Genomic DNA, 12,832 nt, shown 5'->3' with positions numbered 1-12,832 from the left:
TATAAGAATTTAAAACCAGGGATCCCTGGGTGGCGCAGTGGTTTAGCGCCTGCCTTTGGCCCAGGGTGCGATCCTGGAGACCCGGGATCGAATCCCATGTCGGGCTCCCGGTGCATGGAGCCTGCTTCTCCCTCTGCCTGTGTCTCTGCCTCTCTCTCTCTCTCTCTGTGACTATCATAAATAAATAAAAATTTAAAAAAAAAAAAAAAAAAAAAAAAAAAAAAAAAAAAAGAATTTAAAACCACTTCTCCTAACCACCTCTCTGCTATACGCCCTTGCCAGTCAATTTCTCTTTAAAATTAGAAATGTTACTGACATGGCAGCAAAATCAATGCCACTGTCAGCAGAGAAAGCCCCGTTTGATGCTGATAACAATGCCTACTAGGCAACGAAGTTAATGAGTGAGAAGAATCACTTAGGACAGCTAGCAGTCAAAAGCCATGTTAAATAAAATTAAAAACAAATTTAAAAATTTTAGTAGGTAACTAGGATCACTTGGTGATTCAAATAGCAGAATACTTCCAGAGCAGTATCTCTGAGCCATTCAAAATGACTAATGAATGTTATGAATATGAATTCTCAAAACATAACTATGAGAACTTTGAAAAGTAGGAAATTAAGTGAGAGGGAAATGAAGAATAATTTGTCCCATGTCAGTGCTTTGGCTGGAACAAAGACCTAAGTCGCTGTCTCTTCTGATGGAAGCGCTTGAACTCTTGCTTTCCAGCATGAAAGAAATTTCCAAAGGAAGTTTAATCTTACAGTATAACAGGAGCATGGCTCTGAGTGGTCCTAACATTTTTAAGAAACACAGCTTCGTGGTATTTAAAATGATTGGGAGTAGAAGCAAAATGTTGAGCAATTCAACATATTCTGAAGTCACTATGTTTGAACATGGTACAACATTTTCAAATTGTAATACCTGTTTAATCATTTAGTTGGGAAATTTTTGCCAAACATTAAACACTGTGTGTAGGAGCCTAGATGACTGGAACAGCCATCTTCCCTTCCAATCCCAAGAGAGAGAAGTAGACAATGAATAAGGAATGCCACCAATAACCTGATGTTGCAATTCTGAAATGAGCTAGAAATCAGGGCCAACAAGCTAGTTCCCCAAGTTTCAGTGGTGGATCCAGGAGACGTCCATGTCCAGTGGGGCTCAGACATGGCAGCTGTGCAATAAATGGTCACCAAAATGCAACCAGGAAAAACAAAAAGGCTAAAAATGCAAAAATATCCAACAAGCAATCTAAATAAATTCAAATACACAATTAAAAAAAAAAAGGTAATACTAACATGCTGTGTTCTTACCCCTATTGTTCCAAAACTTTCAGGCTTTCTTCTCATCTTTTTCTTGCACAAGTGTGTCCAGATCCATTTGATTAGGTACCAGAGAGACTTGGGGCTCGGGATGACATTGAAAGGTGTTGGTAGAGTACCTCCTTCTTCGAAATAACTCATCCAAAGCTTTGTTCGAGCAAATTTCCATTCTATATCCGCATGGTCCTGAACGGGAGAATATGACAACTGCTGACAGGTTTCTTCACTACTGAGGTGAGATAAACCTCACAGAGAGCCTGTAACTTGACTTGGAGCAGCTCTTGGAACATTCATTAAATTGCTTAGGAAAACCAAGCTGACTCCAGGGGATAGTCATCTAAACATTTCAGATGACAGCTTACCCTGGTAAAGAGTCACAGTAATCTTGTCAGGTTTTATCCTTCCTTCCTTCTGTGAAACTGACATCTTAAAAAACTCCGTGTTAAGGAGACTGCAGTGATCAGTTATGACTTGAAGATGAGTTTTCATTTCCTGCACTGTAGACTTGCATTAGCTCACTTGCACTAGATTTTGGCCACAAACAGGCCTTTATGTCTTACCCAAGGCCTTGAATCCCTGCCTAGGTGAATGGCACCTGCATGACTGCTCATGGCTCAGCCTTCTGGTGTTTCCAGGAAAAGTCTCACTGGATATGTTTCTATGTGAACGATTCTTGTCCACCTTTAGGCAACAAGCACAAATGCAGAGAGAAGTTCCTCAAACAAATGTAGAATAGGATTTCTGACACAGTATTGAACCCTGACATAACCTTGTCCAAATGGCACCAGAGAGAGGAGTATGGTTAGTTGCTGCCTGCAAGCCTGAAGCTATCCCTTTCATCATTATTAATCATTCCACTTTATTTATTTCCTAGAAAAACTTAACATTTGTGACAGAGATAGGGCAGCCAGTCCCCTCTTAAATTAGCCACAAATCTGATTTAAGCAGAAAAATCTGGGAAGTAGGAGGTGGTAGAAATTAAGCATACATACATTTTAGGATTTCAAAATAGTTCATTTTAACCCATTAATATTAGAAAGAAGACCTCTGATTTCTGAGTAGGAGAATAACATTAGACCATGTTTCATTCTAATATTCCGAAGTGGCTGTGTGCTAATGAATAGATGTGTTATATACACATTTCTACTCTGAGCAATAGAGATTTTTCGTCTAGACACTGGACAGATTGTGCTTTCTACAGGAATCAGCATATCTAGAAAATGTGTGGCCTTCATTGTTGCTTAGCAAATGTTGATTGGATGCACTGATCAAAAGACAGAAGTACAGAAGTTCCAGTTCCCCTTTCTCCCCTCTTCCTCTCCTCTATTTCTTCCCCTTTCCCCAGCTTCCTTTCTAAACAGGCTTATAGATTCTGTAGTAATGAACTAAAGTATATATCATTTGCTATAGTCATGGAGAATGGGGGTCAGCTGAATCAGCTTAAGGTAATGAAAAGGCAGTCACTTCGGTAAATGTTGGCTCCTGAGTAGATTCTATGCCTTCTGATTCTCCGGGAGGCACAAGTTAAAGATTATACAGACCTCATTATGCTCCCTTATGGCTAACACAAGGCAGACTCTTTTGCTCATGGTTTGGGATTCTGAGAGGGTCTATAACAAAATCTATAGCAGAGAAACTGGAAATGAAATATTCTATGCTGGTGATTACCAAAACCACCTTCTGTTACGCAGGTGAAATTCAATTAGTTGGCATATTCATGCTCCAAGGAGCCATCATGCCCATGATGCTGAGAGGTACACCTGTTCTCCATGTCTGCTCTCCTCTCAAGTAGTTTATGAGTTTGAGCTAAACAAATACAGCGATTTGAAGATTGTTCTCATCTTTTTAAAAAGTCACCTAGAAAGACACACCCCATAAAGAAGAAAAAAAGTCATACTATTCTTAAATAATGTTCTTTTCTTGATGAAATCAATACATTTGATGTTTTATAGGATCCAAATTGTATATACAGTTTCTCTATCTATAGCTTGATAATTAGAGATTCCTTGTTTTTTGGAAGGTGTTCTGGAAAATAGAATCCATGTTTTGTTATGCTGACCAGAGGAACACAGAATTTCTGAAACAAGTACATAGAGACTTTCTTAAAAAATCCATATTTGCAATATGCTTAAATGAAGCTCCACAAATTCAGATATTCACCTGCAAATCCTAGGACCTAGGTATATCCAATGCAAATACTAAGTTTGTGAATCAGTAAATAAAAATCATATTTTATGCAGTTTTTCATCTGTGACAGGTATCTTGCCTCTATAAAGACAGTTTAAGTGAAATTCAGAATGCTGTGTCTCAAAATAACACTTCAGCGGTTTAGCAATAGATTCGAAGATGCAATATAATTGTAGTTATTTAAAGAGAAAATTATGGTTATAAATTATGCTTATAAAATGCTACCTGCCTCAAGTATAAATATGAAAAACTTAAATGTATTTAATTCCAGTATGGGTTTGTTCTGTTTGCTATTGCTAATGGCCATTGATATGAAGGTAAGTTCAAGGAGACAAAGGGCTTTGTCTTTCTTTCTTTCAGTTTTTTTTTTTTTTGGTTTGTTTTTGTTTTTGTTTTGTTTTTTTTTGCTTTGGCTTTCTTATTCATTGCTGTATTTCTAGTTCCTAGAATAGTAGTTGGCAACATAATGTTCTCAATAAGAATTTGTTGAATAAATGAATAAATAAACTAACTTGTTTGGGTTCTAGAGTTTCAAATAAACATATATAGTATTGCATACTCTGCTGTAGAATTGAGGGTTACTCCTACATTGCCTTTTCTGGATTTGAGAAAATGAAAATCCTGTAGCATTTTCCCACAGACTCCTCTCTAGGCTAGCTTTTGTATCTTGCCAGGCTGACATGAGTTTGTTTAAACCAAGACTGTAGGTTAAATGGACAGAGACAACACAAAATGCCAAGGACGCTGCATAGAGATGAGCCACTTGTTCATATTTCATACCTTCCCCAGTGCCTGCCATAACCAATGACTGCCTGGCAAGATAGATTTAGTTTATTTTATAATCCTTCATAATATGACAAAACTAAATTAGTATTTTGCCAATTGTGGTATAATACTGTTTTAAAAACTTCAAACTACACATTTATAATTCTGTTCTGTCTCAATAGTCAATTGCAGACTCTGTTTTCTATGATAAATAGGATAGAGTTTGGCTAGAAACAACATATTCTAGGAGGAAATATTGAATCAAAATAAAGTTATTCAACTTACTGCAATGAGTTGGTAAGAATTATTCATCATAGCTATTAACATGTTGAGTAGGACAACCAGAGAGATGACATTGTACGTCCCAAACATGGTGGCACCAACAAACTCTGTGAATTCATGCTGTGCTTTGACATTGGTCACATATAAATTGATCAGCCCAAAAATTGACCAAAACAGGGACTGGAGTGTCTCAAACAACCTGGAATAAAGATAAAATGACACTAATAGCTGTATTAATAGAACTATTGAACAGTAAGATATAACAATAGACCTTTATTCCTTTTATATTTATTTAATTTAAAGATTAAGCTGAATAAAAAGCATTAAAGAATTGCAAAATTAAACTTAATAAAAGGAATTGAAGAAAATTGTTTTCATCATATAGTACAAACAGTGTACTTAATTTTCCTAGGTGTACTTAATTTTTCCAAGAGCTTTGAAAGGTGTTTAGTTTCCTAGAGAAGGGACAACACATCTGACACACAGCCTGTTTTTGTATGGCTCCTGAATTAAGAATGTTTTTTTCTAAATAGTGAAAGGGAATAAAGGGGAAGGGAGAGAAAATAAGTGGGAAATATCAGCGAGGGTGACAGAACATGAGAAACTCCTAACTCTGGGAAATGAACAAGGGATGGTGGAAGGGAGGTGGGCTGGGGGTTGTGGTGACTGGGTGATGGGCACTAAGGGGGGCACTTGATGGGATGAGCACTGGGTGTTATTGCTATATGCTGGCAAATTGAACTCCAATAAAAAATATACAAAAAAATAAATAAAATTAGGGAAAAAATAGAAAACAAAACAAAAAAGAATGTTTTTTTTTTTTTTCTTTTTCAAGTGGTTGGGAAAAAAAATCAAAAGAGCTAGTCTGTGACATGTGAAAATTTTATAATTTCACATTTCAATGTCCATAAATAAAGTTTTATTGAAACACAGCCATAATCGGTCATTGCATTGTCTATGGTTTCTTTTGTGTTAAAATCATAGAGGTGAGTAGCTGCAATGGAGAACATATGGCCCACACAGACTAAAATATTTACTATCCCTTTCACAGAAAACTTGCTAACCAGTATTCTAGGGCACTGATAGTTAATAAATGATACATCCTCAAGCTTAGTCTTTGAAAGATGTCAGTTTGTTGAGATGCTTTTGCTTTCTTGGTTGTAGAAGGACTAAAAATAATGTTATCATTGTGGATTTCCACAGTTACAATTCAAGTTGACATGGTGAATCCTGTAAGATGGCAAAATGTCAGAATGCTCAAATACCAAAATTTACTATTTTTTTCTATTTCTGAGAACATTTAATTCATCCCTACCAATGAATGAACTCTGGTGTTTTACTGAAAGTAGAATTTCCTTAACTTAGACCAAGAAATGGGGTAAGATGAAGAGTGTCTGACCCTAAATGAAGAACTGTTTCAGCATGACCATTATAACATCTTACCGTAATGTAATAAGAAGATAACAGGATTTTTATACTCTTTGACAAATGGTTAAAATAAGACTTCAGTCACATATTGCAGAAACAAAAACATAAAATATTCTCATACCTGAAATGGTGACTAAGGAGGTAGGATTTCAGAGATCAAGTGACCCAAGGAAAGCCAATTCATATGAAGCCAACCAAGGGTTAATGGCATGGACTGATATGAAAAAAATGAGCCTACACTATCAGATTTCCTCTCTATAAAAATTTACATTAGAAATATCAAGAGAATGAGGCAGCAGCCAAAAGGGGCTGAAATGTCATGATGGAGAGTGTGAGGCATTGGAATTAGGAGAGGCCAAAGGTTTGAGACCACAAAAACAAAAGAAAAGAGAACTGAACAGAAATAAGCCAAGTAACTACCAAAGAAAAGATACATGGAATAGATGACTCAGATTAACACTGGTTCTCAGAATAAATGATCTAATGGTCCTCAGCTATGTCACCTCCTGCTCTTCCTGTAGCCATGCCTTACTCTACATTCTGCCCTTACTAAGATCAATCCTTACTCAGAGGATCAAAGGCTATGATCCTGTGCATGATTTGGATCAAATTCCTGTTACTTGAAAACTTCCATGAATTTCTGGTCTACAGTATAAGTGGGAGAACCTAATTAAGGATATCTTAATTGGCATTCAGGGCTTTTTTTCTCAGGTTTATTGCTTTTTAAAAAAATAAGTTCCATATTTTAAATGTTTAAATTTTAATTATAAAATATGAAATGTAATTATTTATTGATTTACTTTGCTATAGCTATCCAACAATGGAGAAAATTATCATAAAATGGTAAAGGAGCTGATATAATCGACCTTAATCAGACTTTGTCATGCCAGCAGCAATGTACATCACGTATAGAGATGACTATGTTAAAGGACAACCAGGATGTCAGATTCTAACACTATCAGGCAAAGTTTAATTTAATTCACTGGCTCTTAGTAAAGGCTACTCTAAGTAATTCTTTGAAAACTTTCTCAGGAAATAAGTAAATTTAATCCAAGGCCTAAGTTCCTTATCTTTAGTAATTTTAAGGACAATTTCTAAAATTAATGACACTGTCATTTGGGCTCAATGTGAGATAATTTTATTCTTTCTAAATGACGTATATTCTCACCACAAATATACAAATATAATTCAGCTGGTTTTCCTGATATCAATAGCATTTTAGAGAGAAAGCTAGAAGTCACATAATATAAGTGCTAATAATTAATAATAAATTATATAAAATGCCACATAAATCCCGTAACAGTTACTTTTTTAAATGTTCAAATAAAAACTAATGTAGAATAAATGGATTGCTATGGTTGAATAATACTGATTTGCTTCTGTCTAAATAAGAACTACTAATTATTAGAGAATATTAGCAAACCCTTTGGCAAAACGTTTATATGTATTTTTAATTAGCATTTGAAAAGAAAATTCAAAATAAGGTGACACTTTGTGATTAATTCTGGATTTCATTCTTATTTATCTTTTCCTTTCTTCAGCGAAATCAATCAGAAGTGAGATGTGCAGAACAGTTCTACTTAACCAAAATATATTAACTTTTAGATTTAGACTTTAGTATCAATCCTAAATTTGTTTCTTATTTATACTATTATGTGAATTATTCTTTTATTATATGGACTAAAAAAATCAATGTATGTTAACATTTTAAAGCCACTGCTTCTAGAAATGTTTCCACAATTAGTGATTCCCAAAACTATGGATAGTAAGATCACCCATAGATTGAAAAGTCATTAGCTGCAGTATATTGAAGACTACCATTACATAACAACTGTTTTCCTTATTCTTTGGTGAGATAAGAATATAACGGTTTTGAGGATAACGCCACACTTAACTAAATAATACTTAGCATAAAACCCTAGTTGATTAAAACCTGGAAGTTTCTATGGATTGATGCTACAGCATTGCCTTCCAAAGATAACTTTTTTGTCTCTTGCTCTTCAAAGATATTTCTCAGTTGCTACTTAAAAAAAATTAGCTTGCTCCCCAGTTAAATACTTAATAGCTGGAGAAAGAGAACAAGTAAAAAGTAATATATTTCACAGTTGAGGTTTCCCTCTATCTTTTGAGATGAAAGTGATGAGTAAACATCAATTAACAGAAAACACATCTGAATATTTTATTCTTAGTTTATAAGGAATAATGTAATATTAAAACAGATGAAGTATGAGCTCAGTTGGCCAGTTCCAATTCTGAAGAATATACCTCCATAAACATAAAAGGATTTTTCTAATGAGCCAATATGTGTCATAAAGCCCATGCTTCTCTCTTCATAAGCGAGTTCCTTGAGCAAAGACTATTAATTTAAAATTTCATGTAGAATCATTTCAGTGAGCAGATATTTGTGGGGTTTTTTTAGTATCATGCAGTTCTTCCCATATTAAAGAGAAAACAATGCGGAAGCCTAAAAAGAACAGAAAGAAGTGTCCATTTGCTGGTGGAACTGAAAGGAAAGACAGCGAAGACACAGATCAGTCTGTGCTCATTGGGAGCTCACGGTCAGGAGAGGATCAGGAAGACATCTGGAAAAGGGACATCTGAGGTAGGATTTGGAAAGCAGAAGACAGTTTTGCCACTAGGAAGGGAGAAAAAGGGCATTCTGGGATGAGAGAAGAATATGATATATTTGGGGATTGATTAGAAAATGTTGAGTAAAATGTTACTGGGGAATGGAGAAAGATGGAGCTAGATAAGGAAGCAAGGAAGCAAGGGACAGATCACTGAGGGATCTTGTGTGTCATGCTAAGGAATGTGGCTGTATCCAGTCAGGAATGAAAAAGCATTTAGACACTTTAAACAGGTAAGTGTCAAGATTTTGGTTTAGAAAGATCACTCAGGGAACAAGATGGAAGACATAGAGAAGGAGGCAGAGACCAGGGGCAGGGGAACTGGGATTTAGGCATGGGCAGTGAACACGGGAACATGATGCCGGGATAACAAAGAGAGCAGAGATAGATACCAAGGATTGTGTGCAGAGGGGCAGGGGAAGGAGGGATCAATTATAAAGCACAAGTTTTTGTTTTAAGTTTCTGGGTGAGTGGTGATAGCACTGGCCAAGAAAGAGAATTGAGGAGGAAGGAGAACAAATTTTTCGAGCGATTCTGATCAGGTTTTGGGTTGAAATTTTTAGGAGATCTGCATGGAGAGGCATCAAAGGACAGTTGAACTTACAGATCTTAGGGAGAGAGTTCTGTGCTAGTGACATCCCTCAAGACATCAGGGCTGCATCCAAAAGCACAGAGGAGTCTTCACGGGGCTCCTGTAACATGATCTGAAGATAGTCACTGAGGCAAGATATCACTATTTAAAACTAACAACTGAAATACAATGATCAAAGAACAGTGAGAAAAATTTGAGGAGACAAAGTATAAAGACATAGAAACACTGAATTTAAAGGGCAAGATTTCAATAGTAAAGTGTTAACAGAGTCACATGATGTAGACAGTTTAAGTTTTAAGCTAAGTCACCCTTGACAGTAAGGATATGGAGGCTCCAAATATTTTCTAGAGCAGTGTTGCTGGACTGATGGAAGCCACAGCCACATCGCCACTGGATGAAGAATGAGTAAGAAGAAAACAAGATATCCTGTTCAGGCTTCTTTTCAGGATTGTTTGGATGAAAGGAAGGAGAGAGACAGAGGCAGAAGTGAATGGGAAACCCAGGGCTCAGAGTTTCAGCTTCCGTTCTCACCCTGAATGGAAGGAGTAATAGGGAGGAACCAGGGAGACAGTGGTAGGAGATAACGTTCTACCACTACTGATAATCGTGACCAGATGCAATGTGGCTAAGTTCTTTTTAAATCATATTCTATGGCAAGCGCTGTATTAGGTACTTTACATGAAGTATTGTATTTTAATCTTCCGATGGAATAAAATCTGAGGCAATGGGTAGTAAAAAAAAAAAAAAAAGAAATTTATGGAGTATTATGAATTATAAAAAGAAATTAATAAAAAGAAATTATAAATAGAAAACCAAAGACCAACAGAAGCAAAGAAATAAAATGTAGAGCAGGAGCCCAGAGGGCATCACTAGACATCCCCTTGCAGTGACTGGCACCCCTTATATTGAAACAGGGTCATCTAGGGACAGGTGACTTATGCCTGCCTCGGACACTCTATACATTCTAGTACACTAGTGATGCTAAGAGTTGTTGCTATATTTTTTAGTTTTTGAATAATCTCTTGCTTGCAGATTTACATTCTATGATCTGGAAAAAAATTCACATAGAATACCTGATTTATTCGGGCTGAATGATTTGGGCCTCTAATTTCTGAGATATGCAGTATCCGTTGCGTTTCATGAAAATAGAGGAGACTACTGGCATGGGTACACTAAAATAACACACAATCCAAGCAATTTAACCTTGCTTAACATTTGCCTCTAACATGCAATTTCTACTAGATATTTTTGCCTCAGACTTCCATTGCGGAAGAACTTCTTGGACAGAGAGTAAAATTGGTTCATAACTTGTAATCATTTACCACAAAACCAGGAAGAGGGCAATGTGATTCCTGGGAACTCAGGGATCATGAATTAGGAGGGGGTTAAGTGCAGATGAATCGGATGTATGAGAAGGGGCTGAATCTTGGAACCAGAACTGCTCCCCGAATTAAACACAACCGAGGTACCTCAGTTCTAGGTGCTGCGTGGAAGTTCCCCCCCGGTAGACAAAGCACAGGATGAGAAGGAGATGGTAGGTGGGATGGTGGAGGCAGGTGCATGCAGTACGCGGTGACAAGGAAGTTGTGAAAGCCGGTGAGCAGAAGGGCTCTCCATCAGAAATCAAGAGACAGCAGACAGTATCCAGGACGTTTGTAAGAGGCTCACTTTGAGGCCACGCATGAAGCTGGTGGGATCTGACCCTTGTACATCTCTAGTCTCAGCCACCAGGAGCAAATTACCATGTCAAGGAGCACAAACAAGTGGGGAAAGAGGACCTTCCAGTATCAAAACAGAGACACAATCCAGGGCCACGCTAGTCACAAGGACATTGCTTCAAGGGCTACATTGCTACATTGCTTCCACTGAACCCCTCCCGTCTGGGGTCATAAAGATGACAGGAAGGTCAGGGCACGAGGAAGATGACAGGGTTGAGGTAGCTGGTCAGGCTGGAGAACTACTGCCAAAGAGTAGAAGAATTGAGGCTGGGAGCAAGGGATGAAGGGATAAGGTGAAGCTGAGATGACCTTTTGTTTCCTCTATGACTCATGGTTTGTAGCAAATCTATTTCTGAAAGGATCCGAGGCTGCTAAGGCTGAGATTAAAATTTTTATGTGCAAAGAAGTAGATGCTGATTAATTAAAATGGAGTTTTAAATATTGGGATCAAAGATAGAACAGGTACGGAAATGAATTAACAAGAATATCGTAGTCGTAAGTGACTTAGTTTATATGAAGGTATTGATTTTTTTCCTGTTTGAGAAATTGCTGTACTCTCTTATTTCACATAAAAGTCTCTAACAGCCCCTGAAGAGGGTCTGATTTTTAGTCACCTACAGAAGGATCATTTGTTTATTTATTTGCAGTTCTGGCATGGAGGAACATTACCTAACTTCTTCATTCATCTGCGAATGAACTGCTTATCACAGCTGTCTGGTGATCACAGAGGACACAGGTATGCAGAGGTGTGTTCCACGAGGACTGTGTGGGTGTCAGACAAGGGGGCATGTGCCTGTGCTGTCAGCAAACCTGCCTCAGAATGACCAGAGGCTGACACTGAATGAGACCTCCTGCTCATCGAGTGTAAGGGCACAGAGAGTTTTGTGTGCATAATTATAGTGGTTAGTGGTTAGCCTGGGGTTCCTATTTTGGATTATTTCTACATGTTTAGATTCTTTTGTGTGTGAAGAGTGAAAGAACACGTGGGGGGACTTTCCTATCCAGAAAACACAGGAAAGCTCAAAAAGTACTTACATAGATTGTCTTTTACCATGCTTGTAAGCTGTCAGTAGGGCAGAAGTTTCCTCTTTATTCCATATTTTAAAACTAAATATATAGCTTTCCTTTCTACGAGGTCCTTTAAAAGACCATTTTACTAAGATTTAAAATAAATATGCTGTATATATATATATATATATGTCAGAAGGATCCATTTGTATTCAAAGCCCTGTTAATTCCATTTTCTGCATTAAGCACAATTTTCTTTGCAACCACTTGTCATGGTTCAAATTCATAATGTAATACTCTGAATTCTGCATAAAATTACCAATAAAAGCGTCTGTTTGACTTACGTTGAAAATGCATTATTCTGCTTTTCACATCGTATGCCTTTACAGCTTAACCCTTTTGTTTCTTCGTAATAGAAATACAATTGATTTAGGCCATTTGCAAACGCTAGCAACACTAGGCAGTATATGAATAGAAACTTCAAAATGTCTAGGAGCATTCTTCCCAGAGATATTTGCAGAGGCCCCAGGTGAGAATTTGCCGTAAACAGCGAGATCAGGCGCAAGGAACTGAAGATGTTTGCGATGGCGAATAAAGCTTCAGCCACCAGCGTGGGATGCCACATGTCCCAAGATTCCCGTGGATTAAGTGCGCTGTACTGGAGAAAAAAGAGAAACAAAGAGAAAATAAAACAAACACATACATATGACTATGTCAAGTTCAGGACAGGTAGATCCAGCATGATGGCCTGTAGGGTCTCCACGGTGGCCAATGTCCTCCGTGATGGTGGCAGCAATATCCATCTACACAAAAATAACAGTTTATTAAAGCCATTTATAATTTCTAAGCTTTAATAAAAGTGGCCTGCCTGGTCTGTCCTTGTCATTTGTAGTAATTTGTTAATA

At 37.2% G+C, this 12,832-nt stretch overlaps 1 protein-coding gene across 2 annotated transcripts in view; it reads right to left on the bottom strand.

Annotated features, from left to right (window-relative positions):
* The window catches only part of TRPC4 (transient receptor potential cation channel subfamily C member 4), a 206,991-nt gene that overhangs the window by 15,822 nt on the left and 178,337 nt on the right, over positions 1-12,832 (bottom strand). The window contains exons 6-8 of one of the 2 annotated variants that reach the window (XM_038573176.1): positions 12,272-12,585; positions 4,558-4,753; positions 1,297-1,506 (exon numbers count right to left, since the gene is read on the bottom strand). In XM_038573176.1, coding sequence (XP_038429104.1) covers positions 1,297-1,506; positions 4,558-4,753; positions 12,272-12,585 — 720 coding nt within the window. The remainder of the gene's footprint in view (positions 1-1,296; positions 1,507-4,557; positions 4,754-12,271; positions 12,586-12,832) is intronic. The other variant, XM_038573177.1, reaches the window with a different exon arrangement.

Source organism: Canis lupus, chromosome 25 (genome assembly GCF_011100685.1).
Source record: "Canis lupus familiaris isolate Mischka breed German Shepherd chromosome 25, alternate assembly UU_Cfam_GSD_1.0, whole genome shotgun sequence".
Lineage (NCBI taxonomy): Eukaryota > Metazoa > Chordata > Mammalia > Carnivora > Canidae > Canis > Canis lupus.
Note: the sequence above shows the minus strand (reverse complement) of the source record. Positions and strands in the feature narration are given on the sequence as shown.